Raw genomic sequence first — 20,902 nt, 5'->3', positions numbered from 1 at the left:
ATTGTTTTTAATTAGTGAAAGAACACTAAGAATAATCTTAGCATAAAATAAACATATATAAAGGCCTTCCAAAATTGTAACTATTAATATAAATGTTTAAACGTTTCATTTAAGGAGTAAAATTTAAAATTATGTTTTAATTTATATTATCTGGCAACGCTATGGGCCCCAACCCTGCCACCCGGGTGAAGTTTTGCAAAACTATCGATATCCGATCTAAATACATACATGTCATCCATATCTTCCTCTTTCTTTTTAACCTCTGATTCGAATTGGTATGTACGCCCCACGTGGCTTTTTCCGTAATTTGCAAGCGAAATTCCCCAAAATGACATAAATATATTGTGCCTGGCGAATTGGTTTGCGTTATTTCGGTTGTGGGAATATCCGCCATGTGCGATTTTAGTGAGAATCGTTCAACTTTGCTAAACGGCATTCTACATTACAGGACAGTGAGTTGCACCGTTCCGGATTAAACAGCACAATGACCAAGACTAAGGGAGAGAAGATCAACAAGTCGGCGATCAACGAGGTTGTGACCCGCGAGTGCACCATCCACTTGGCCAAGCGCGTCCACAACATCGGCTTCAAGAAGCGTGCCCCCCGCGCCATCAAGGAGATCCGCAAGTTCGCCGAGAAGGAGATGGGCACCACTGACGTGAGGATTGACACTCGTCTGAACAAGCACATCTGGTCCAAGGGTATCAGGTGCGTCCTTAAAACATACCCCTCAAAAATTATACCAATCTAATCATTATTATTTTTTTGCCTTGCAGGTCTACTCCATTCCGCGTACGCGTGCGTCTGGCCCGTCGCCGCAACGACGATGAGGACTCTCCCAACAAACTGTACACCTACGTGACCTACGTGCCAGTGTCCACCTTCAAGAACTTGCAGACCGAGAATGTCGAGTCCAGCGACGACTAAGCGAAGAATTAGAGACCCTTGAAAACGGTTAATAAAAAGTAAATTTTTATTTAGAAAACCAAAACAAGTGTTGTGCAAAATCGAGTGCTCTTAAAGTGTGGTAAACTGCGGTCGCAGTATGTAGATGGTTTCGTCCGTTGCCAAGGACAGCAGCTTCGTGCCGGGCATCTCAATCACTCTCAGATCGTTGGCGTGTGGCAGACTGCTCTCCCCTAAGATCTTCTGGAAACCAGCTGCACCGCGGTACTGGAATATCGTGAGCGATTGCTCGGGGAGGAGGTTCGACACGAACAGTAGAAGATCCTTGGACTCTGGCAGATGCATGAACCGAATTACGCGCTGTTGTTTGGAGTCTTGTAGTTCTAGGATTTGGACCAGATGCAGGTCGGTTAGGTCGCCATTCCTAAAGCTGTGGAAGAGTGGTTTTTAGACATGGTTTTTATAATTTTCTCGAGGACCTGCCTGTAAATTGTGATTTCTGGTGCTGGCGCAGAAGTTAGGACCGCCAGTAGACCCTTCTCCATGTCCAGGTGTTGCGGAATAAGCTCCAGTTGCTCGACTTGCTGCCCGTGAAACAGGTTTTGGGCTAACGTATAGCTACCATTGATCCACTTCCAAAGCTCCACAGCTCGGGAGGTCCTCAGCAGAAGGGGCATGTCATCTGTATCTGTCGCAAGTAGCAACTGTTTTGCATCTCGCCTGGGGAAGCTAGCCTCCCGGCTATTATTTTGTTTGTCGATGCACTTCACCAATATCTTATCGTCTTCGTTCAAACCCAGACACTGAAACCCGAGCAGGCCGAACTGCAAATCATTAAATGTTGGCCATTCTTTAGGAACTTGCTCTGATAGCTGTTTGCGGAGCTGCATCAGCTGGGAGAAGCCTGAAAAAACAATGGCACTGGTTAACTAAAATAATATAGACTACTGGATACACTTTTCTAGATGGTTTGGGTGATTTGAAGTAAGACAGATTTTTTGTTTAAATTTTGAAAAGAATGTAAGCTAAAGGTAGGTACTATTATGGGTTAGTCTTTCAAGTAGAAGATACTCTAATGATTCCTTGGGAAGCTTTTCGATTTATTTTTAAATAATCAACCCAACTCATAGAACTTAGGACTCCTTTTTAAAGAGTATTTTGAAAACAACCGATAAGACCAAAGTGAGGTTAGGCGGCTGAGTATTTAAAAGCAGCTCTCTGTTATTGGACTTGCAGTATCGCAATCGGAGGCGTAAAAAGCAAATCAAAAGGATAAAATTGCCAAACTTTAATTCTAAACAATGAGAGTATATGTTCCAGGATGCGTTTGTCTGCTTTGGTTGGCTTCTGCGGCATCTGCCGACTTGAACAAGCCCCCGGTCTCGCCCAAATCCACTCCGTTTTCTAAGAGGTGAGAGTTGAAGGGCCGTAAAAAGTTAGTCATTTTTAAAAACAGCTCTTCTCCTAACAGTGATAAGACTCCTGCACCAAGTGTAGAAGCACAGACAAAGATAAACAAGACCAGGACAGGGGAACTCCTCCTGCCCATGGTGATCAACACCTGGAACTTTACGGCTGCCAACGTTCTGGCCTGGCGAATCCTTAAGCAGAGCCAGGGAGGCCTTCGACAAACGCGCAACGCCGTCGTGGAGGGCTGCACCAAGTGCGAGAAACTGCAGTGCGACCGGACTGTTGGCTTCGGAGGATCCCCCGACGAGAACGGCGAGACCACTCTGGACGCAATGGTGATGGATGGCTCGACCATGGATGTGGGAGCTGTGGCGGGCTTGCGGCGCATCAAGGATGCTATCAGGGTGGCCCGATGTGTCCTGGAGCACACACACCACACTATGTTGGTGGGAGACGCTGCTACGGACTTCGCTGAAGCTATGGGATTCGAGTCCGAATCTCTGGTCACGCCAGAGTCCAAAGAGATGTGGCAGCAGTGGACGGCTAGGAATTGCCAGCCGAACTTCTGGAAGAACGTTTATCCAGATCCTCAGATATCCTGCGGTCCTTATAACCCCAAGCCAACGCCCCTCACTCGCTGGAAAGAGGATCGGGCTCGACATGAGTACGAAATGGGCCACAAGAATCACGATACCATTGGAATGATTGCCATCGATGCAGAGAGCAACATTCACGCGGGCACTTCCACCAACGGAGCGCTTCACAAAATAGCGGGTCGTGTGGGAGACTCCCCGATACCAGGGGCCGGTGCCTATGCCGACAATGAGGTGGGTGCCGCTGTGGCCACTGGCGATGGGGATGTTATGATGCGTTTCCTGCCCAGCCTTCTGGCTGTGGAGGCTATGCGAGGAGGAAAGCCGCCAGCTGAAGCCGCTGAGGTGGGCATACGTCGCATCCTAAAGCACCACAAGGACTTTGTGGGTGCGGTAATAGCAGTGGATCGACTGGGAAATTATGGCGCTGCGTGCTACGGGATGCAGGAATTTCCATTTGTGGTCAGCAGTCCCGCAAAAAATCGTACCGCAAAAGATCGCCCTCGGCACAAAAAAGTACAGTGCATTTCGTCTCAAGAGCAAGTGAATGTGGTATTATTATAAACAAGTTCAGGGTTAAAAACAAGAAATAAAATATAAATATAAAAAGACCAGTAATTTTTTTAAACAAAAACTAAAAATTGTGCAAGAAATTTGAATAAATACAATTGATTCATTGTTAGCGGTCTTTTTCAGTGTTGGGAAGTGGGGGTTTTATTACCGGTTCATTTTTTTTTAAATCTATATGAATAGATAATCTAGAAACATTTTATGAAGTATAAAATATAAGATGAATATAATGTAATAAATATATATATGCCTGGCGCTGAAAACTTTATTAATTATTCGGGGATGTTGCTATTTGTTGTATCCCTTTCATCGCAAAAGCATTTTGGTTGGCTTAACATGTGCCTAAGTTTTCCAAGATTATTTTGTTTACCACATTTCTCTTGGGGATTGAGGGTTGGAGAAGGTAGTCTTGTACAAATTATGATTAGAGCATCGTAATCCAATAATGAGGTTAGTTGGTTTTGCTTCTTTGTCACTGATTCTGTCAATATTGTCTGAATGTAGTGCTTTTGTGGTTTTAATTCAAAACCTACCGATAAGACCAAAAGACTGGAAAGTGAGGTGATGCGGCTGAGTATTTATAAGCAGGTCTCGGTTTTTGGACTTACAGTTCCACAATCGGAGGCGTAACCGCACAGAGAAAAGCTAAAATTGAAAAACTCAAATTCTAAGCAATGGAGGGACAAATCCTAGGATGCGTTTGTCTGCTGTGGTTGGCTTTCGCGGCTTCTGCGGACTTGAACCACCCGCCGGTCACCTCCAAACTCCTCCAAGACCATCACAAAATTAACTAAACTTCAAAAATAGCAAACTCCCTGACAGTGAAGAGACAACTCCTAGTCTAAGTGGTCTAAATAGGACCAGAACAAATGGTGGACTCCTGCCCATGGTGATCAATACCTGGAACTATCCGGTTGCCAACGTTGAGGCCTGGAGAATCCTTAAGCAGAGTCCGGGAGGAATTGGACAAACGCGCAACGCCGTGGTGGAGGGCTGCACAGAGTGCGAGAAACAGCAATGCGAACTGTATGTCGGCTACGGAGGAACCCCCGACGAGCTCGGCGAGACCACTCTGGATGCAATGGTGATGGATGGCTCGAACATGGATGTGGGAGCTGTAGGGGGCTTGCGGCGCATCAAGGATGCTATCAGGGTGGCACGATTTGTCCTGGAGCACACACACCACATCTTGTTGGTGGGAGATGCTGCTCGGCCTTCGCTGTAGCCATGGGGTTCGAGTCTGAATCTCTGGTCACGCCCGAAACCGAGAGGATGTGGCAGCAGTGGACAGCTAAGAATTGCCAGCCGAACTTCTGGAGGAACGTTTATCCAGATCCTCAGATATCATGCGGTCCTTATAAGCCCAAGCCTACTCCCCTGACCCGCTTGACGGAGGATCGGGACCGACACGATTCCGAAATCGGGCTTAAGGATCACGATACCATCGGAATGATTGCCATCGATGTGGAGGGCAACATTCATGCGGGCACTTCCACCAACGGAAGGACCCACAAAATATCGGGACGTGTAGGAGACTCGCCGATTCCTGGGGCCGGCGCGTATGCGGACAACGAGGTGGGTGCCGCTGTGGAAACTGGCAACGGTGATGTCTTGATGCGTTTCCTGCCCAGCTTTCTGGCTGTGGAGGCTATGCGAGCGGGAAAGACGCCTGCTGAAGCTTGCGAGGTGGGCATACGTCGTATTATAAAGCACCACAAGGACTTCAGGGGTGCGGTAATAGCGGTGGATCGGCTAGGAAATTATGCTGCTTCGTGTTACGGAATGCAGGAATTCCCATTTATGGTCAGCAGTCCCGCAAGTGTAGATCAGCCCACTCGGCTCGAGAAAGTGAAGTGCATTGCGCCTCAAGAGAAAGGGAACGTTGTACCATTACAACCAAGTTCAGGGTTAAAACCAAATTGAAGTATACTTTTCCAAAACTCTTAACTCAAGTATTGTTTCAAAACAAAAACTAAAAAAATAAGCAAGAAATTTAAATGTTACATTGCTAACGCTCTATTTCAGTGTTGGAAAATGGGAGGTTTTATTACCGGTTCATCGGTGTGCCGGTTCAATCTACATATATAAATACATATTTATTAAATAAGTGCAATATATAGAAACAAACAAAAACATTTATATTTTTCGTGCCCTGAATAATAAAAAAAAAACATGAATATATTATGAAATTTGTTTAAACGAGGGAAAACTGTACGTGTTTTGGTATTTTTCGTTATTACGGTCACATTTTCCGCCAAATCGGCGTCGGTTATACAGAAGAGGAAAAGAGAAGGAAGAAGAGAGGAGACGGCCGAAAACAGAGAGTGCAAAACCAAGCAAAAAAGGCGGCTGCAAACAATTTATATATTTTTCGCTTGTGGGGCTAAGAAAAAAAGCCTTCAAAATTAATTCCAACACGCAACCAACGGGCCGCAAGACGCTGACCAAAATGGCAATTCAACTGGATAAAATTCTGGCGGACATTGCCAAGGAGAAGGCCTTGCATCCCAACAATGGCGGATCGAGCAAGCAGGAACAGGAGGAAGCCTGGGCCAGGATCGGGCGGCTAAACAAGCTATCCGTTCACGAGACCCGCTCCATCTTTATCGTACTCCAAAAGAAGTACGAGCAGGAGAAGCTCAAGGGCAACTCGGCATGGAAGCTCTTTGGCCTGATGCACCAAATCCACCAGGAGCCCAAAACGGTCATCAAGGAGGAGAAGTAAATATTCAAAGTTAATGAAAAAGTATCCATCTAATCTTTGAAATATTTTAGCGAACAAACACCCATGGATGAGGTAGAAGAGTATGAGATGCTGGAAGTACAGGAGCCGGAAGAGGAAGAAGAGGGCCAAAATTTTGGCCAGCCAGCGAATTCAACTGGATCAGCTTCTTCGGACGGCGAGAGTCCCACAAAGTCGCACAGTACCGGCTCACCGGACAAGGAGGAGCGGGTGTATTCAAAACCGAATGTGGACACTCCACGTCCGACTTTCGAAGAGAAGAAACTGTTGAACACGATGGCCAACAATACACCTCGTGCCTCGTCAAACAACTCGGTTTCTGTCGCTGCAGCAGCAGTTCTACAAAAGAAGGGTATCACCGTGAAGAAGGCACCCAGTTCGGTGACAGCAGCTGTCCAGAAATCGACACCGACCCAGGCGTCGTCTGGTCCAAGTCAGAGAACCCGAACCACTATCCAGCTGCCCGAGGCAATAAAACGCAAACTATCTGAGGAGTATTCGGCTGCTTCAGGAGGAGGTGGCCGGAAAATGGCAAAGTCCAATAGCTCCAAACAAGGCACAGGCGGAGCTACTAATTCAACAGTTTCCAGCAACAGTGCTAGCGTTCCAGAGCCCACGCAGACTAGTAATGTGGTGCACACCACCACCGCCCAGCTGATGCAGGTGAAGAAGGAGCGGGATGACAATGGTTCGCCTCCGCCAGGCATCAACATAATAACCGTACCGTCGGCCCAGCAAATGAACGGCGGTGGTGGTGGTGGTGGACCAACATCCTCAACGGCTGCTACCGTGGCATCCACATCAGTTGCATCGACGAACGGCTTCTCGCCGCACATCGAAGAACTAGACTTCAAAAATGACATAATATTTGACTCAAAGCTGAACGCCGCCTCCTCGAACACACCCGAAATTATTAACCTGGGAAACTTTGACAACTCGCTGCCGCCCACGTTCTTCAAGAATCTTTGCAATTCGTCGCGCCACGAGGCCCTGGGATTGTATGTAGCCAATGTGATGAACCGGCTCTCGCCGCGTGCCTCAGCTAAACTGGAGCTGGGCATCTTACGCGCCATTGTCGACGTGCAAAGCGATGAGCTCGAGCATTAGACCCATTTACAAAAAAAAAAGAAAAGGCATCTTCATTTGACTTCAATGGACTAAGGCAACACAGATTAACTCAACTTAATTATTAGAGAACAACTAAAAGGTAGTTGTGTAGCCATGATTATACCTTTTTCCGTATTATTTATAAATCCTTTTTAGAATGTCCATGTTGAGTAAGTGTACAAAGTATTTCGTCAAGGTTACTTTCCTTATGATTGGTCATAAAGAGTTGGGGAAACTGTCTAACTGACTCTGTGCATGTCTCAACTAAGTTCCATTTATTAATTTTAAGTAAGATTCCCTAGCATAAGTTCTAATGTGTCACTTCATTTGCGAATAAAGCTACATAACTCACTTGAACTAAGCTCAAAATGCTGTTTATCCAATTGCCAAGTGTAATAGATGACCTCCGTTGAGTTTTCGTCCCAAATAGCCAGAACATCTTGGTTTCCCGCCTTAATGATTTCCAAGTGACTGGCTTTATGAGGCAACTTTTGCAGGAGGATCATGTTTTTCAGCACTTTTGGAGGATCTGTTGGGTGGAATGGTGTAGTATGGTATAGTATAGTGTTTCTTCTATACTTACTAGAAAATCTATCCTTAATGGCAGCTACATTTTCCCGCAGTTCGATGTCATTGGAGTCTATGCCTCGCTTCCATTTGTAGCCTCCATCCAACAAGTCATTGGCTCCCACATCATACTCTCCCACTGAAAGCGGTTGAGTGAAGATCAATTGGCTTTCTACGTGAAGATTGGGTCGATTTTGAGCCTTGTTCAGCAATAATTCATTAACTGGTAGTCCGTTTATGTCATCCACCCAGAGATTCTCCACATTGTTGCTGTAGATCCGCTGCTGTTCCGGAAAATTGTTGGCCACCAATAGAGAACCTTCGGATGACTGGTCAGTGTCCCGGAGAAGGAGGTTTTCTGGCTGCCAGAGGATTCCGTTTACGGACCCATTAACACGAAGATCATTATAGAGGCTAACACTTTCCAGTCGAGTAGCACCGGAAATACTGTGGTTCCCATAAATGTAAGCTGCTTCGTTGATCCACTTGGCTATAGGGACATCTGCCACCTGGCTGCTATCAGTGGCATATAGCCTATTTATTGTGGCTTCTTTGACAATTTTCGATGCATTAATAGCCGTAGGAGATCCAATATTATTCTTATTTATTAATAGGACATCGGTTGCTGGGTTTAAGTGATTCACAAGTACATTAGATAAATTTCCGGAAACATGGGCTTTCGAAAGATTCCACTGCCCACTGACGGTGTGGATGCCACCAGTTTTTAAGGTATTAGCCACAAAGTCATTAAAATCCAAGGACAAGTTTCTATAAATTAAATATAAGTTTATATATTAAATAAACAGTATCATATTTCAAATAAACAAAGGGCGCGAAGAACTAGTTCATGTAAAGAATGTCTGGCAGCACTGTTAGTGTTGCCAGAATTTCATGGGGGAAAGTAAATTACTAAAATAATAGCTAAGAAAACTAAAAAAAATAGAATTTGTAAGCTCTATTCACTCCTTAAAAGAGTCTTTCGTTCTTCCATTGTCCAACTTCATATAGTAAAAGTTGTCATTGTTATTGATCATTAAAAAAAAGCCAAAATAATACAGGAAAATTGCCAAGATGGCAACACTGTCCACTAGCCTCAGCAGGTAGGCCATTTTGATTTTTTAACTCAATAAAATATTAGGAAATGCCTTTTTCGAGGTAGAGTTCGAAGCGCGTTTCGTTTGAGTGGACTACTCGAGTGCTGCTAGGACACCAGTCACCCGGTGTGATATGTTCAGGTGGTCGATTGGATACAAGCCAAAAACTGCCCAACCGTAAAGAGTGCATTTAAATTTTGAAAACAATCTAAATAGCAACCTGCACAAAAGGTAATTAACCACCTGTGATACGACTAGAGTTACTGGTTAAAACACCCAGTTCGTTGTACGCGTTATTCCCCCGTATTTTGCGCCTTTTGCAAACGTGTACAGAAATTGCACCTGCTAAGGCTCACAGCTGATGGGCACTGCAGTGCCTCTCAAACTGTCGGCTCGTAAACAATTCCAAAAGTGAAACGTGATACCTAATAATACAAATGCCCCAATTACCCTTTGCCCCGCCATTTCAACACTCTGTACTTTGACAACACTTACCCTCCGCTGCCACTTCTCTCCACATCACTGCCATTGCTACTGCTGCTGCTTTCTATGCCACGTAGTTCCACCGTTTTGGCTGCTGGAGTCTGGGTGAACGTGACGTCATGCGACGCCAAACTCATTGGAGTCTTCACTCGCTGGCCTCCGCGTGTCCGGCTGAAGTAGTTTCGCCTGATGTCCTCCACCTGCCGTCCGTTAACAGGGCCCTGTCATAAAAATCGTATTGGGATTTGTTTACTTCCTACGCATTGTGCTGGGCAGGTGTTTACCTTCATCTCCAGCAGACCTTCAAAGTTGGAACTATTCAGTTCCACTCCCGTTAGTTCAATCTGCTCGTTGTCCAGCCACACCTGATCCAAGAGCTCGCCAAGGTGATGTCGGTTCAACTTGTGACTAGTGGGCGGCCGTGTAAGCTCTACATCCTCCGCATGGAATGTATCCGGCAGCTGGCCACCTAAATACCTGGCCAGTGGTTCCAAGGGGTAACCATTGAGGCTGCTAAAGTTGCACAATCCCGTGGCCGTCAGATTACCAGCAATGCTAACCGGTGCAGTAAGATATCCGGGATTGTTCTGATAAACCATATTCTCGGGGACAAGGAGGCCGTTTAGTCGACCCACCTGGATCTCTGATTGGCATACTATGGGGTTTTCTGGAAGGTAACAAGCATGCATCAAATATGTCTCCCTGTAATGTTTTTTATTTTAGAAATGATCATTGACGCACCAAACTGAACTGCTGGCAGATGCTCCGAGGCGTTGAGTCTATAGCTGCGAGTCACCAAAGTCCCCAGGGTGTGGTTGTTCAGTTGTCCCTTGAGCCAGATGCCTTGGCGACTTTCCAACGAGGCCAGCTGCTGCGGCACCGTGAAAGCCTGATCGCCTTCGGTTTCCAGCCAGCAGCGACCGAAACGATCGGCTTCAATTCCATTCAACGAGTTGCCGAAGCTCAGGGAACTGATGTTTACCGAATGTCCAAAGCTAAAGTCACCCACGTACTTAATGTTGCCTGCCAGCTGCTGCAGTTGCTGCTCCAAGTGGCCTATGGCCAGCTGGTTGATGTTTCCATTCAGCCACAGATTCTGGGCGTATATGGAACCATTAAAGTCCCTGGGCAAGTGCCAACTGTGCAGAGATTGGCTGCCGTGCCCGTAGACCGAAGACAGTGGCTGCTTAAAAATGAGACCATTGAGGTTCAGATCACCAAGGGTTAAGCTCTCGGTGTTCAAGGAGTTGACAAAAACTGTAGCATTTGACTCCTGATGCCCACCCAGCTGGAGGTAATCTTCCAATGGTCTGCCATTAAGGGCCACCAGAGTGGAGTTCACTTGGTCTACCACCAGACTTTGCAATTGCATCGGAATCTCCACCGTTTGATTTCCGCTTTTAGTGAGCAGCATGTCGGTCAGATTTTCCACATCGATGCCATTCATCCACTTAACTTCACCAAATCCCCCATTTATTTCCACGCTCTGGGGAATCAGCTTACTGCCCTGCACGACCTGAACTTCCTCTACGTTAAGCTTGACTAGATTCTGCAAATCCTGCGCGTTGAGAAAGCTTACTTCCGAGTTGTTTGCCGTAACAGGCTGCAGAAACTTGACATTCACGTCCTGGAGAGGTTGAACTAAGTTAAGACCTCGTCTCAAAGTCTCAGCTGCTGACTTCTGTGCGGATTCATCCAGTAAATCGCCCACTTGCAGCAGCCTACCAATGGTCACATCGCCATCTATAACATAGTCGCCTTGGAGGCGTAGAGACTGGTGGGTTACCTTGAAGGGAGTCATGGCTCTCAGCTCGGCGCCACTCAGTTGACCCTAAAAAATAGGAGATCTGCTAAATATGTGTCCAAGAAAGTCATTTTTCTACTTACTGCAATGGTAATTGGTTCCATGACTCTCACGTTCTCGAATCGTTTGGATCCCTCAATGACCTGCGTGTGATTGGCTTCCCGGAGCAGCAAATCGAACTGCTGGCGATCGATGTGGATGTGGTTCAGTCGCTGGTTGATGAGCAATCGATTCACCTGCACCGGTTGGGCGAACTGCACATCCTGCTGGACAATGAAGTCGCCACCATCCACTGGAATCAGGTGACCCAGTAGGCGATTGTTCACCTCATTGCCGTTCACTTGGACTGCTTCGGAATCCAGATGTTCCAGCTCAACGGCAGCCTTAATGAACTGCACATCGCGACCCGTGCGCTTGAGAGTCTGGTCCTGCAGCTTTGTCCAGTTAACTTGGTTAAGTTTTCCCTCCAATTCCAGCTCTTGGACTGTTAGATTCTCCAGCAGTGGTTTTTTTTGGGTTCTTGGCTGTTCTTTGTATTCCTCACTTACGTACACCTTTCCGGCATGGATAGATTCGTAAATGGGATTCTTTGTATCAACTCCATTGATACGTTCAGCCTGCACAGTGCCTAGCACCACCAGGGTATCCACTTTCATCTCCTCGAACTTGTATTCCACCATCTGTTCCTGGGCAGACCTTTTGCTGGGTTGCCTCCCAAAGGCGGCTACTGCATTCTTCTCGATGACATCCAAAGCCTGGTCGGCATATTGCAGAGCCTTCCAGTAGCTGGGAGTCAGTTTCATGTGAGGATCCTCAAACTTTAGAGGATAGTTAGTAGGTTAGTGTACACTGAAAGATACTCTAACTTACCAGCTTAGCTGTTACTTTTTTGATGTGCGCTGTTTGTAGTTTCTCTTCCCTTTGTTTTAATTTTTCCTGTTTAAAAATAAGAGAGATTTTAAAAGAATTAATGGATCATCTAGCCCTACCTCTAGGATTTTTATGATTCTATCCATATCGACCTGCTCCAAACGCTTTCTCTGCTCCCGCGCCCAATCTATTATTTGCTGGCGGAGCATATTGGCATGTTCGTCCTGTTTGAAGAGCGGCTGGAAGATGTTCGTCTCGTTGGCGGCCATGTTCTCATTGGAAATTACTTTTAAAGGTTGAGATTTGGAGTTTGGATGGTGGAGAAAGATCACCTACCCAAGTAGCTCTGCTGAGCCTCCTCATAGCTCCTCATCCTGGCCACACCCCGGCTGAAAGCTCCTTCTGTAAACTGCACCTTCGACTCTTCGAACCGCCAGTCATTTAGATTGTAGATCTTGACATCCTGCTTGTTGCAAGCCACCAAAAGTAAGAATTTCTCGGATACAGAGTGCTGAAAGAATTTTGCTCCAAAATCAGTCCAAAATGCTCTGAAATATCACCTACCTGGACGGGCAGAAAGCGCTCCAGGGCGTAGAAGCTTAATTTCTGATATGGGACGAACTGGCCCTTTTCGAAAACATAGATGACGGTGTCGGCCTCGCCATGGCCTGAACTTGAGCCACCAATTGTGTTGCCCAGGATGAGGAAGTGCCTCCGACTAACTTCGTTCACCGGCAAACTAAAGTACTTGACATCCACGGCTCCATTGCTTCGAAGTCGCTGGAACAGTTGAAACTTTCGAGTTTTGGGATCGTATCTGTAGACCTCCGAGTGGATGGCTGTGCGTCCCTCGGCATCCGCATAGTTGGCCACCGCCACATAGTCGGTGTAATCGATTCCAAAGGCTTCCAGGCGACGGGCATTGGAGCAGGGAATTGCTCCCAGGCGCTGGAAGCTTCTTCCCATCCACTTGAAGTAGGGACACTGCCGCTGCTTGACGCTCGATCCCGAATCGAAGGCCTGCAGAAGGGTCAGCTCCTGGCTGCTTATCCTCAGATACATTCCCCGCATTTGGATGCCCGAGAAATATTGAACAGCTCGTATTCCGGTGTCGGGAGACAACTCGTAGATGGGCGATCCTTCGCGTGCTAGCTTTACGGGCTCGGTGAGGTTGTAGCTCAAGGCTATATAACCACGACCGGCAAAGGCCAGGCAGTCCAGGGCCACCGCCTTGGGAGCGGGCAGCTGAAGCAGGAGCTTGTACTCCAGCTCGTCCTGGTGCCAGGCATAGACGGCGAAATGACGCAATCCCGAAGGATCCTTGTGCAGGGCCGTGGCATACTTGACAGTGGGCAGCTGAAGGATGCAGATGTCCAATGGGAAGGGCACCGGTACCGAGGCCACTCTCGTCAAGCCATCGAAACTGAAGCTAGCTGGAATAGGATACACTGATGTGTTAGCCTTGCTTGTCTAGGATTCATAGGCCGTAAGCTTAGACCGTCGTCGCCCGCTGACTAAACCAAACAATTCTCTCACATTCTCTGATAGCCATGGCCGAGGATGAGATGGAAACCTATCGCCGCTGCATTGGCCAACAGCTGGAGGAGCTGGAGTTGCTGAACTCAATTTATTGTGGCCCCGGGGAGCTGCAGATGCTCGATGCCGGCGTGGTGGCTGATTTCAATGAGTTCCTAGCGGAAGATAAAGGAAAATCATTCACCGATCTGCCGTCGCACCTGGAGTACATCATAAAATTAAATCTGAGCAACAGCCATAGCGTGGAGGTCAGGGTGGAACTGCCACATCTGTATCCGCTCTTGGAACGGGCGCGGGTTAGTGTGCACAGTCCACTCCTTGGCAAATCCCGGGAACAGTGCCTCAAGACTGATGTTGAAAATTACCAAAACGAACTGCCAGCTGAGGATGCTGCGGAGCCCTACGTCTTTCAGCTACTCAGTTGGCTGCTGGAAAAGATCGAGGAGCTGCTTAAGCGACCGGATAGCGAGTTCTCAGAACCCAAGTTGCCTCCAGCTCCGCCTCAGCCAGTCACTAGCCACCTGGAACGCCTGTGGATCTACTCGCACCACATCAAGTCCTCTGCCAAGCGGCAGGAGCTGATACGTCAAGCTCGTCAGTTGGACTTGACCGGCTTCAGTCGTCCCGGCAAGCCCGGCATCATTTGCGTGGAAGGAGACGCCGACAACGTCCAGGAGTTCTGGCGCTGCATCAAGGCCCTGCGATGGCAAAAGATCAGCGTGGTGCGAACGGAACCGCGACAAAGGAAGCGCGGATTCGAAGACTTTAGCGAACAGCTCTTCAACGAGGAGGATGGTGTCATGGGCATGGGTCAGTTCATCCGATTCCTGGAGGCCCATGGCTTTGCTTACATGAAGTCTGAATTGTTTGGTTTAGCCTGAGCTGCGGGGCTCTAGACTCTAGAGTCTAGTCTCTAGAGATCGCTTTTTCAAATTTTAATTGTAAATAAAGTTGTTAATTGAATTATTTAAGAGACCTTGGTCGAAGAACTGCGGTACATCGGCAGCCCGCTTGTGCTGCATGGATTCCTGATCCGAGCTGAGAAAGTGGGTGGGGAATGTCTCCTCGAAAAGCACTTGGAATCCACTTCCCCAGGGCACAGTGCCCACAAAGATTAACAAAAACAGTAGTTTACACATTTGATTCACATATATTTCTTGGATTTTTGTAAAAACTATACAAAACGAAACACTGAGAACTGTACCACGTGCAGTGGTAGAGAATACTACCAAGCTGGTTCTATAGAAACGGTTAATAAAGCTCTTAGTTCAGAGATCTGGAGCCAGCTGATGGATCACCTCACTTGTGGGGTATATTAGCTATAGGAAGTGTTGGTTATAATAGTTTTTACTCTTTTTCTGGAGTACCTTGAAGAGCTATGAATTAAATAAATCCATCAGCTTCGATATCTGGCACTAGGGAATCCCCCGGCTCATCCCGAATCCTCTCTGTGGTCTTGGTTGTCGGATAACTTTCTGTGGACAACTCTGTACTCTCCACTTCTGCAGTCTTGGGTTGTTTAGGTTCCTCTGCATTTTTAACGGCCGCTTTTCCCTTCTTCATAAACGCACAATAGCAACAGTGATCTGATGGATCCGACTCCTTTCTTAGTTTGGTGGTTTCTCGGCATCGACGGACCCAAGAGATCTGGTTGTAGGCCCTGCGGAAGTTCTCGTTGTTGAAGCCGTAGATGAGCGGATTGACGGCGGCATTGAGGAACATCAAGTACTGAGAGATGTACCAGAAGAGCTGCATGCCACTGCCCACGGATATATCCTCGTCATAGTACTTCTCCCGCAGCACCACCAAAATGGTGAAGGGAAGCCGGAGTGCCGCAAAGACCACCACCACGATGAAGAGCGTCTTGGCCACACTACGTTTGTAGCTGACTGTCAGGGGATTTTCGCGGCTCCTGAGGCGCTTTTCATAGCGATCCAGCTGGTTGTAAGATCTCTTTTAGTTCCAGAGTTCCCAGGAAAGAATAACCCACTTACCTTGTAGAAAATTGCTATGTAGCAGATGAGCATGATGCCCAGGGGAAGCCACACCAAAATGGTGATCAACACGTACCAGTACTTTGGCAAAACCGCCGTGTTCTCCTTGCAGTAGCGTTCGGTGAAGTTCTTCCAAATGCGCACCTTGTAGGAGCGATAGAAGGCCAAGGGCGAGGCCAGCAGGATGCCCGATATCCAGGTGGATACAACCACTATTTGGGCACCCCTCATTGTCAGACGGGTCTCCCTGGGCAGGACGATGGCTGTCAAGCGGTCGTAGCTAACAGCTGAGAGATTGAGCACCGCCGTAATGAGGAAGACCACCACCAGGAAGCCCTCCAGCTTGCAGCCCACGCAGCCCAGCTGGTAGTTCTGATAGAAGTCGTTCAACATGAACATGGCCGGGCAGATGGCCAGCGTGAGAAGATCGGCCACTGCCATGTTGGCTATGATCATGTTCGTGGGCGTCCTCAGGGAGCGATTGGCGACTATCAGATAGACCATTATAATGTTCCCATACAAACCGAAGGCTATCAGGGGCACGAAGGTGCAGATTTTCCAGGTGATCTCGGCATCGGGCTTGTGTAGCCAGATGCGCTCCGCTGGGAAGTCCCACTTGCTAAAGTCAAACTGTGAAATGGGAATTCGAAACTTAAAAGTGGTGTAAATGGATGTCCATGGTACTGACTTCTTCGCCGGTGGAGAACGTAGTCATTCCGTTGACTTCCGCAGAGGAACTGCCCCTGGCGAGGTGCAAATTAACATGACCAACCACTGATCCCCCATAATTTGGTTAACTGATTGACAAAGCCATTAACAGGTGTCACAGATAGTGCTTTCGCTAAAAGCAAATGGCTCTGCGATTCGGCCATCTGTCGGCACCTGTCTCGGCGGTTCTCCCGTTTTCAAGTTAAGCCTTTAATGGAGACCACACTCCTCCGTCCTTTTACAATTAATTTTAATACTTTTCCGAATCTAATCGATGTCGAGTTTGCGGAAGGAGCCTTCCACCCCAAAGAGGGTGTCGGCAGTCACTCGTTTTCCGGGCCGTAGCTGCTCATTGACACCGTACTTGGTCTCCTCGAGGAAGTAGTTCTGGTAGGCGAGCAATCCCTTCTCCATCTCCGCCGCAATGTCAGCTATACGTCCGTTGGAGCCACCAAACTCCTCCGGCAGATATTCCCGCGGTATCACCTCGGCCAGTTGATCCAGATTTTTATAAACGTGAAACTGTGGAGAGTAAAGAGTTGCTTGGTGAGTCAGTCGGAAGATAAAGTGTCGTTTGTTGAGGCTTTGGTTGAAAAATACTTTCTGCAATTGGCCCGCCCTGATAAGAATCCGGCCGGCGTAGGCAACTGACCTTAGGCAATGTGTTCCTTACGTTGCACTTGACCATGTATGAACCTTGCCAGGGAACTTAATTTGCAGTGATTTGCGAAATAATAATTAATATACTAGTTCAAGGGTGAGCGAACGGGAGACCTCTTGACGCCCTTATCAGTTCCCAGTGGCCTGGCTGGCTGATAATCCTCGTCGAGTGCCTCCGATAAGAGTCTAAATTAGCTAAAATTCCCCCACAACTAGTCAGCTATTTTTGGACACTCACCCGTTGCTGTAGCTTGCTGGGCATGAGGCTCTTGGCCAGATTGAGGAGCGCCACTCCCTCCTTGGGACAGTTGATCAAGTGGACGCCCTTCAGGCGGGTGGGCTGAGCCTTTTCGGCAAACACTCCCATTTTCTTGATTAGAGTAAAGTCCAGCTGGGCCAGGAAGCTGAGACTCAGTTTTCCCATGTCTATGATCTCGATGTAACCGCTTATATTGCTGCTGTCATCCTGACTGATGGCCTGCTCCGAAATCATGGTCTGGAACCGGAATAGGTCCAACATCTTGAACGACTTGGGATCGAACTTCTCGTAGGTGGTGAGCTGTAACCGGGGGCCACCAGGACCCCAGGGTTTGGGCAATCGTACGTAGGTCCTAAAGGTGGTTAAGGATGGTGGTTAGTTTTCCATTTTGGAATTAGAGACACTCCACTCACCCCGTTCTACACAGAGCTATGTTCTTTGCATCCATTGTTCTGTTGCCGAATAGCTCCGGCATCAGGGTCTTGATCGTGTAGAAGTTATCCAGCTTGGATTTGGTCTTCTCCAGACTGAACTTACAGCCGCGCAGGAATCCCACGAGGAACTGGTCATCCTGACGGGCCTTCAGATGCGGTTGCTTGGACAGCCAATCCCTGAGAGCCACCAGATCGGCGGGCACTCGCTCCTCCACTTCGTTAAGTTCCGTTTCGGCGATGCGCCTCAGTTCGGGACTCAGGGGACGTAGCTCGGCCATGGCGACAAAGGCGTTAGCTTTCTGACAGCTGGATGGCTACTAAAACTTTTCTCAAATCACTCTGCCAATCCGTAGCCGAAAAAAAATAACCGTCAAATGCTAATCTACGGTTTTTATGGCCACTCATTCTAACTGATAGCTAACGTGGCTCTCTCTCCCTCTCCATTTTGGCCAGATACCTCATCCCAGATACCAATCCGAACCCGGCGGTCGAAGTCTCTCCCGCGAGATAAGATTGCGACTCGGCTGCATCAGTGGCAAACATATAGATATATTCGAATACTGTGGTGCAGCTGCTAGGGGAGCTGTTTGGACGGCGTCTGGGCATCGGACCACGCCATAGACTTTATCTTATCGGGGAATTGGGTTGCACAGTTGGCCGGAATTACCCGCTAATCGGTCTTAAAGTAAATGCCATTTATTTCGAGTCAAGAGGATGTAGTTGCAATCGGTAATCGGGGATCTATAAAAAGATAACATTGAAAATCAAAAGTCCACCCTTCTCCAAGTCGGAATCAGAACCTCAACCATCAAAGTTAAACTGAAATTAAGTGGCTTAAGGAATTAAATAAATAACCCTCTGACTTCCATTAAAATAGAAAGTAAACCAATTGGTGAAATACAAGTGAACTTATTGATTGATTTATCATATCTGCGAAACATTTCTATTTGTGTTTGTCCCTATCGGTCACTGATATGGCGTCTAATCTGACGCCACAATTTGTTTGATCATAGTGAGTTTGCCATCGGTTGAGTTTTTCGGGTTACCGCGAACCAGTGTACCCCATATTTCATATGGACGAGGCGCTTTCCGATTCGATTCGGCATTGGCATTGGTATTGGGGGGAGTTCGGTCCAGGCAAGCGACGATATTTCGATTAGTCGTGTTCGCACCTGGCCAGAGAACACACAGCCCTGGCTTCAAAGACACAAAACACATAGCACCTACACCTTTCGGCATCGTCTTCCCCCCAAAATTAAACGTTTCACCCGTTTTCCAGTTCTCCTGTGACCATGGCTAACATCCGACCGCTGGCACCCGAACTGGCCCTTGTGGCCAGAGAGCAGCTCAATGAGGTGGACAATGATGTGGTTTGCAAAATTGAGGCGATGCGCACCTGGTTAAACGAGGAGGAGTACATTCAGGCGCGGACCGACGATCAATTCTTGGCGGCCTTTTTGCGATTTTGTCACTGGGATCTCGAGGAGGCCAAAAAGCGGATACTCTTCTACTATACATACAAGACCAAAGAGCGTGAGCTGCTCAAGAGTCGTTTTGTGGACGACAAGCTTTTCGAGCTGGCCCGATCTGGGTAAGTTTTCTGGGGATCCCCCTTACTTTCATGTCATTAATCTTTTGAATTTCTTTATAGAATATTCACCTCATTGCCCAATCCTATTGGCCCTGGCGGCCCTCGCATCCACTTCACTCGCATGGGCCACATAGAGCCCTCCAAGCACAGTGTCAGCGACATATTCCGATTCCATGCCTTCCGCGCCGAAATCGAGATAAACACGGACGACAACTGGAACATAGCCGGTGTGGTGGAGATCATCGATTTCACCAAGATTCCCTATTCCCTGCTGTTGCAGTTCGATGCTGGGATGTTTAAGAGAATGAACGCCTTCCTGGAGCACGGCATTCCCGCGAATTTAGTGGCCACACATATTGTGCATGCCTCCAGGGAAACGCAGTTTGTTTTGGGACTGGTCAAGGGTGTGATGAAACAGAAGGAATTGGTGAGTTAATATTCAAACTTTTACAAATTTATCTTTTAAAATAAATATCTTATTTTTTCAGCTACACATCCATCCAAACTTAGAGTCACTGCAAAAGGCTATTGGCAAGGAGTACCTGCCCGCGGAGATGGGCGGCGAGAATGGTTCCCTGGCGAATGGACCGTCTTGGTACGAGGAGCAGTTGAACAGCTTCTCGGCATACTTCAGAGAGGATGAGAAATATGTGGTCGATGAGAAGCTGCGGGCAGCTAGCGTAAAGGAGCAGGAGAAGCTACCACCACTGGTAGGAGGAGCGGGCAACGAGGGTTCTTTTCGCAGGCTGAACTTTGATTGAGACGTGAAATTGCGGCCCGGGGATTTAGATGTATATTCCGATGCATACACCTTATATACACACACAAAAAAAAAACACAAAACGGTCCGGTACATATACATAAACTAAATGTATAGAAACTAAATCGCTATAGGGATCTTTGGTCATAGCAGAACCTGATATTTTATAAAACGGAACCATAAAAAAAAGCAACATCGAAACTAAAAGCAACTTGAACAATATTATAAAAAGTGCACACTAAATATGAAAAAAAAAAACCAAGAAAATGAAATGCCATCAAATGGCTACAAAAACCTCACATTATTGTCGATTATAATTTATTGTTGTTATCAACGCACATACTACACATTCTAACGTCCGATCGTGGTGGTGCCCACTTGGAAAGAGCCCTCCCCGATTTATCCTTCTCCATTTAATACATTTAATACATAAAGAATTTTCATAGCGAAACCTCGACGTCTTCTATTTGCGTGCTAAGTTGTTGTTGGCTTTTATTTAAACGGTACATGATACATATACGCATATATATATTTTTTCGATAATTTTTTCGTTAGTTAAGTGTCGTTTCTACTAATTTTTGATACTAGTTTACACATATACAACATACATCTATATTTATAGATAAATACAAACATATGTAGTTAAAATACCTACAGTTAAAACAATGACAGTGTATTGTAGAGTCCCAATGTTGAGTGCGTTAATAAATTAAAACGAATTTGTTTAAATGTCGGTATGAGTAAAAATGATCTATTACCTGGGTGTTCATTTATCTTTGTGGGACGATAAGCTTTATCGGTACATGATAAAGG

General features: G+C 47.0%; 9 protein-coding genes across 11 annotated transcripts; 6 read left to right on the top strand and 3 right to left on the bottom strand.

Moving 5' to 3' along the window:
- The first annotated feature begins 178 nt into the window (after window positions 1-178).
- On the top strand, window positions 179-991 carry LOC6495327 (60S ribosomal protein L31). Of its 2 annotated transcripts, XM_001958587.4 has the most exons (3): window positions 179-275; window positions 449-708; window positions 777-991. In XM_001958587.4, the coding sequence occupies exons 2-3, from the start codon at window positions 485-487 to the stop codon at window positions 925-927; spliced, it is 375 nt and encodes a 124-aa protein (XP_001958623.1). In that variant the 5' UTR covers window positions 179-275; window positions 449-484; the 3' UTR covers window positions 928-991. The 2 variants fall into 2 exon arrangements, with proteins under 2 accessions (XP_001958623.1, XP_044571740.1); XM_044715805.1 differs by lacking the exon at window positions 179-275 and having other exon boundaries at window positions 445-708.
- On the bottom strand, window positions 956-14,923 carry LOC6495342. Its single transcript, XM_001958581.4, has 13 exons — window positions 14,660-14,923; window positions 12,712-13,580; window positions 12,484-12,658; window positions 12,267-12,433; window positions 12,148-12,213; window positions 11,361-12,095; window positions 10,215-11,304; window positions 9,758-10,140; window positions 9,486-9,694; window positions 7,913-8,664; window positions 7,682-7,858; window positions 1,390-1,810; window positions 956-1,336 (listed from the first exon to the last, which is right to left on the bottom strand). The coding sequence occupies exons 1-13, from the start codon at window positions 14,820-14,822 to the stop codon at window positions 1,018-1,020; spliced, it is 5,526 nt and encodes a 1,841-aa protein (XP_001958617.2). The 5' UTR covers window positions 14,823-14,923; the 3' UTR covers window positions 956-1,017.
- On the top strand, window positions 2,102-3,587 carry LOC6495328 (putative N(4)-(beta-N-acetylglucosaminyl)-L-asparaginase GD10667). The gene is made up of 2 exons (XM_001958585.4): window positions 2,102-2,317; window positions 2,378-3,587. Exons 1-2 carry the CDS (start codon window positions 2,208-2,210, stop codon window positions 3,471-3,473), a joined length of 1,206 nt encoding a protein of 401 aa, XP_001958621.2. The 5' UTR covers window positions 2,102-2,207; the 3' UTR covers window positions 3,474-3,587.
- On the top strand, window positions 4,361-6,011 carry LOC6495330 (putative N(4)-(beta-N-acetylglucosaminyl)-L-asparaginase GD10667). Its single transcript, XM_032450869.2, is given in 2 exon segments — window positions 4,361-4,684; window positions 4,687-6,011. Coding segments are annotated over 2 exon segments (1,035 nt in total). The 5' UTR covers window positions 4,361-4,365; the 3' UTR covers window positions 5,403-6,011.
- On the top strand, window positions 5,929-7,686 carry LOC6495331. Its single transcript, XM_001958582.4, has 2 exons — window positions 5,929-6,200; window positions 6,255-7,686. Exons 1-2 carry the CDS (start codon window positions 5,929-5,931, stop codon window positions 7,327-7,329), a joined length of 1,347 nt encoding a protein of 448 aa, XP_001958618.1. The 3' UTR covers window positions 7,330-7,686.
- On the top strand, window positions 8,954-14,654 carry LOC6495332 (RWD domain-containing protein 2A). 2 transcript variants are annotated; one of them, XM_014907777.2, is made up of 2 exons: window positions 8,954-8,996; window positions 13,696-14,654. In XM_014907777.2, exon 2 carries the CDS (start codon window positions 13,698-13,700, stop codon window positions 14,562-14,564), a length of 867 nt encoding a protein of 288 aa, XP_014763263.1. In that variant the 5' UTR covers window positions 8,954-8,996; window positions 13,696-13,697; the 3' UTR covers window positions 14,565-14,654. The 2 variants fall into 2 exon arrangements, with proteins under 2 accessions (XP_014763263.1, XP_001958616.1); XM_001958580.4 differs by lacking the exon at window positions 8,954-8,996 and adding an exon at window positions 9,082-9,221.
- On the top strand, window positions 9,082-20,388 carry LOC6495333. Its single transcript, XM_014907778.3, has 4 exons — window positions 9,082-9,221; window positions 19,018-19,329; window positions 19,390-19,756; window positions 19,818-20,388. The coding sequence occupies exons 2-4, from the start codon at window positions 19,031-19,033 to the stop codon at window positions 20,088-20,090; spliced, it is 939 nt and encodes a 312-aa protein (XP_014763264.1). The 5' UTR covers window positions 9,082-9,221; window positions 19,018-19,030; the 3' UTR covers window positions 20,091-20,388.
- Window positions 14,957-16,443, bottom strand: LOC6495341 (neuropeptide FF receptor 2). Its single transcript, XM_032450868.2, has 3 exons — window positions 16,366-16,443; window positions 15,678-16,307; window positions 14,957-15,621 (listed from the first exon to the last, which is right to left on the bottom strand). The coding sequence occupies exons 1-3, from the start codon at window positions 16,390-16,392 to the stop codon at window positions 15,067-15,069; spliced, it is 1,212 nt and encodes a 403-aa protein (XP_032306759.1). The 5' UTR covers window positions 16,393-16,443; the 3' UTR covers window positions 14,957-15,066.
- LOC6495340 (alpha-tocopherol transfer protein-like) lies at window positions 16,580-18,100 on the bottom strand. The gene is made up of 3 exons (XM_001958578.4): window positions 17,718-18,100; window positions 17,284-17,656; window positions 16,580-16,907 (listed from the first exon to the last, which is right to left on the bottom strand). The coding sequence occupies exons 1-3, from the start codon at window positions 18,014-18,016 to the stop codon at window positions 16,653-16,655; spliced, it is 927 nt and encodes a 308-aa protein (XP_001958614.1). The 5' UTR covers window positions 18,017-18,100; the 3' UTR covers window positions 16,580-16,652.
- Window positions 20,389-20,902: the final 514 nt, after the last annotated feature.

The sequence above is a fragment of the Drosophila ananassae genome, chromosome 3L (genome assembly GCF_017639315.1).
Source record: "Drosophila ananassae strain 14024-0371.13 chromosome 3L, ASM1763931v2, whole genome shotgun sequence".
Classification (NCBI taxonomy): domain Eukaryota; kingdom Metazoa; phylum Arthropoda; class Insecta; order Diptera; family Drosophilidae; genus Drosophila; species Drosophila ananassae.
This window is presented reverse-complemented; position numbering and strand designations above follow the sequence as displayed.

Excerpts from the sequence above, each read along its gene's own strand:
- LOC6495327 (XM_001958587.4), top strand. The coding sequence starts at position 485 with ATGACCAAGACTAAGGGAGAGAAGATCAACAAGTCGGCGATCAACGAG. Across the intron at positions 709-776 it reads ATCTGGTCCAAGGGTATCAG|GTCTACTCCATTCCGCGTAC; the intron begins GTGCGTCCTTAA and ends TTTGCCTTGCAG.
- LOC6495328 (XM_001958585.4), top strand. The coding sequence starts at position 2,208 with ATGAGAGTATATGTTCCAGGATGCGTTTGTCTGCTTTGGTTGGCTTCT. Across the intron at positions 2,318-2,377 it reads TCCACTCCGTTTTCTAAGAG|TGATAAGACTCCTGCACCAA; the intron begins GTGAGAGTTGAA and ends TTCTCCTAACAG.
- LOC6495331 (XM_001958582.4), top strand. The coding sequence starts at position 5,929 with ATGGCAATTCAACTGGATAAAATTCTGGCGGACATTGCCAAGGAGAAG. Across the intron at positions 6,201-6,254 it reads ACGGTCATCAAGGAGGAGAA|CGAACAAACACCCATGGATG; the intron begins GTAAATATTCAA and ends GAAATATTTTAG.
- LOC6495332 (XM_014907777.2), top strand. The coding sequence starts at position 13,698 with ATGGCCGAGGATGAGATGGAAACCTATCGCCGCTGCATTGGCCAACAG.
- LOC6495342 (XM_001958581.4), bottom strand. The coding sequence starts at position 14,822 with ATGTGTAAACTACTGTTTTTGTTAATCTTTGTGGGCACTGTGCCCTGG. Across the intron at positions 12,434-12,483 it reads GGCTCAGCAGAGCTACTTGG|TAATTTCCAATGAGAACATG; the intron begins GTAGGTGATCTT and ends AACCTTTAAAAG. Across the intron at positions 1,811-7,681 it reads GCATTTTGAGCTTAGTTCAA|GCTTCTCCCAGCTGATGCAG; the intron begins GTGAGTTATGTA and ends TTGTTTTTTCAG.
- LOC6495341 (XM_032450868.2), bottom strand. The coding sequence starts at position 16,392 with ATGACTACGTTCTCCACCGGCGAAGAA. Across the intron at positions 16,308-16,365 it reads CGTTCTCCACCGGCGAAGAA|TTTGACTTTAGCAAGTGGGA; the intron begins GTCAGTACCATG and ends CCCATTTCACAG. Across the intron at positions 15,622-15,677 it reads ACATAGCAATTTTCTACAAG|CTGGATCGCTATGAAAAGCG; the intron begins GTAAGTGGGTTA and ends TCTTACAACCAG.
- LOC6495340 (XM_001958578.4), bottom strand. The coding sequence starts at position 18,016 with ATGGCCGAGCTACGTCCCCTGAGTCCCGAACTGAGGCGCATCGCCGAA. Across the intron at positions 17,657-17,717 it reads ATAGCTCTGTGTAGAACGGG|GACCTACGTACGATTGCCCA; the intron begins GTGAGTGGAGTG and ends AACCACCTTTAG. Across the intron at positions 16,908-17,283 it reads CCAGCAAGCTACAGCAACGG|TTTCACGTTTATAAAAATCT; the intron begins GTGAGTGTCCAA and ends TACTCTCCACAG.
- LOC6495333 (XM_014907778.3), top strand. The coding sequence starts at position 19,031 with ATGGCTAACATCCGACCGCTGGCACCCGAACTGGCCCTTGTGGCCAGA. Across the intron at positions 19,330-19,389 it reads TTCGAGCTGGCCCGATCTGG|AATATTCACCTCATTGCCCA; the intron begins GTAAGTTTTCTG and ends ATTTCTTTATAG. Across the intron at positions 19,757-19,817 it reads TGATGAAACAGAAGGAATTG|CTACACATCCATCCAAACTT; the intron begins GTGAGTTAATAT and ends TTATTTTTTCAG.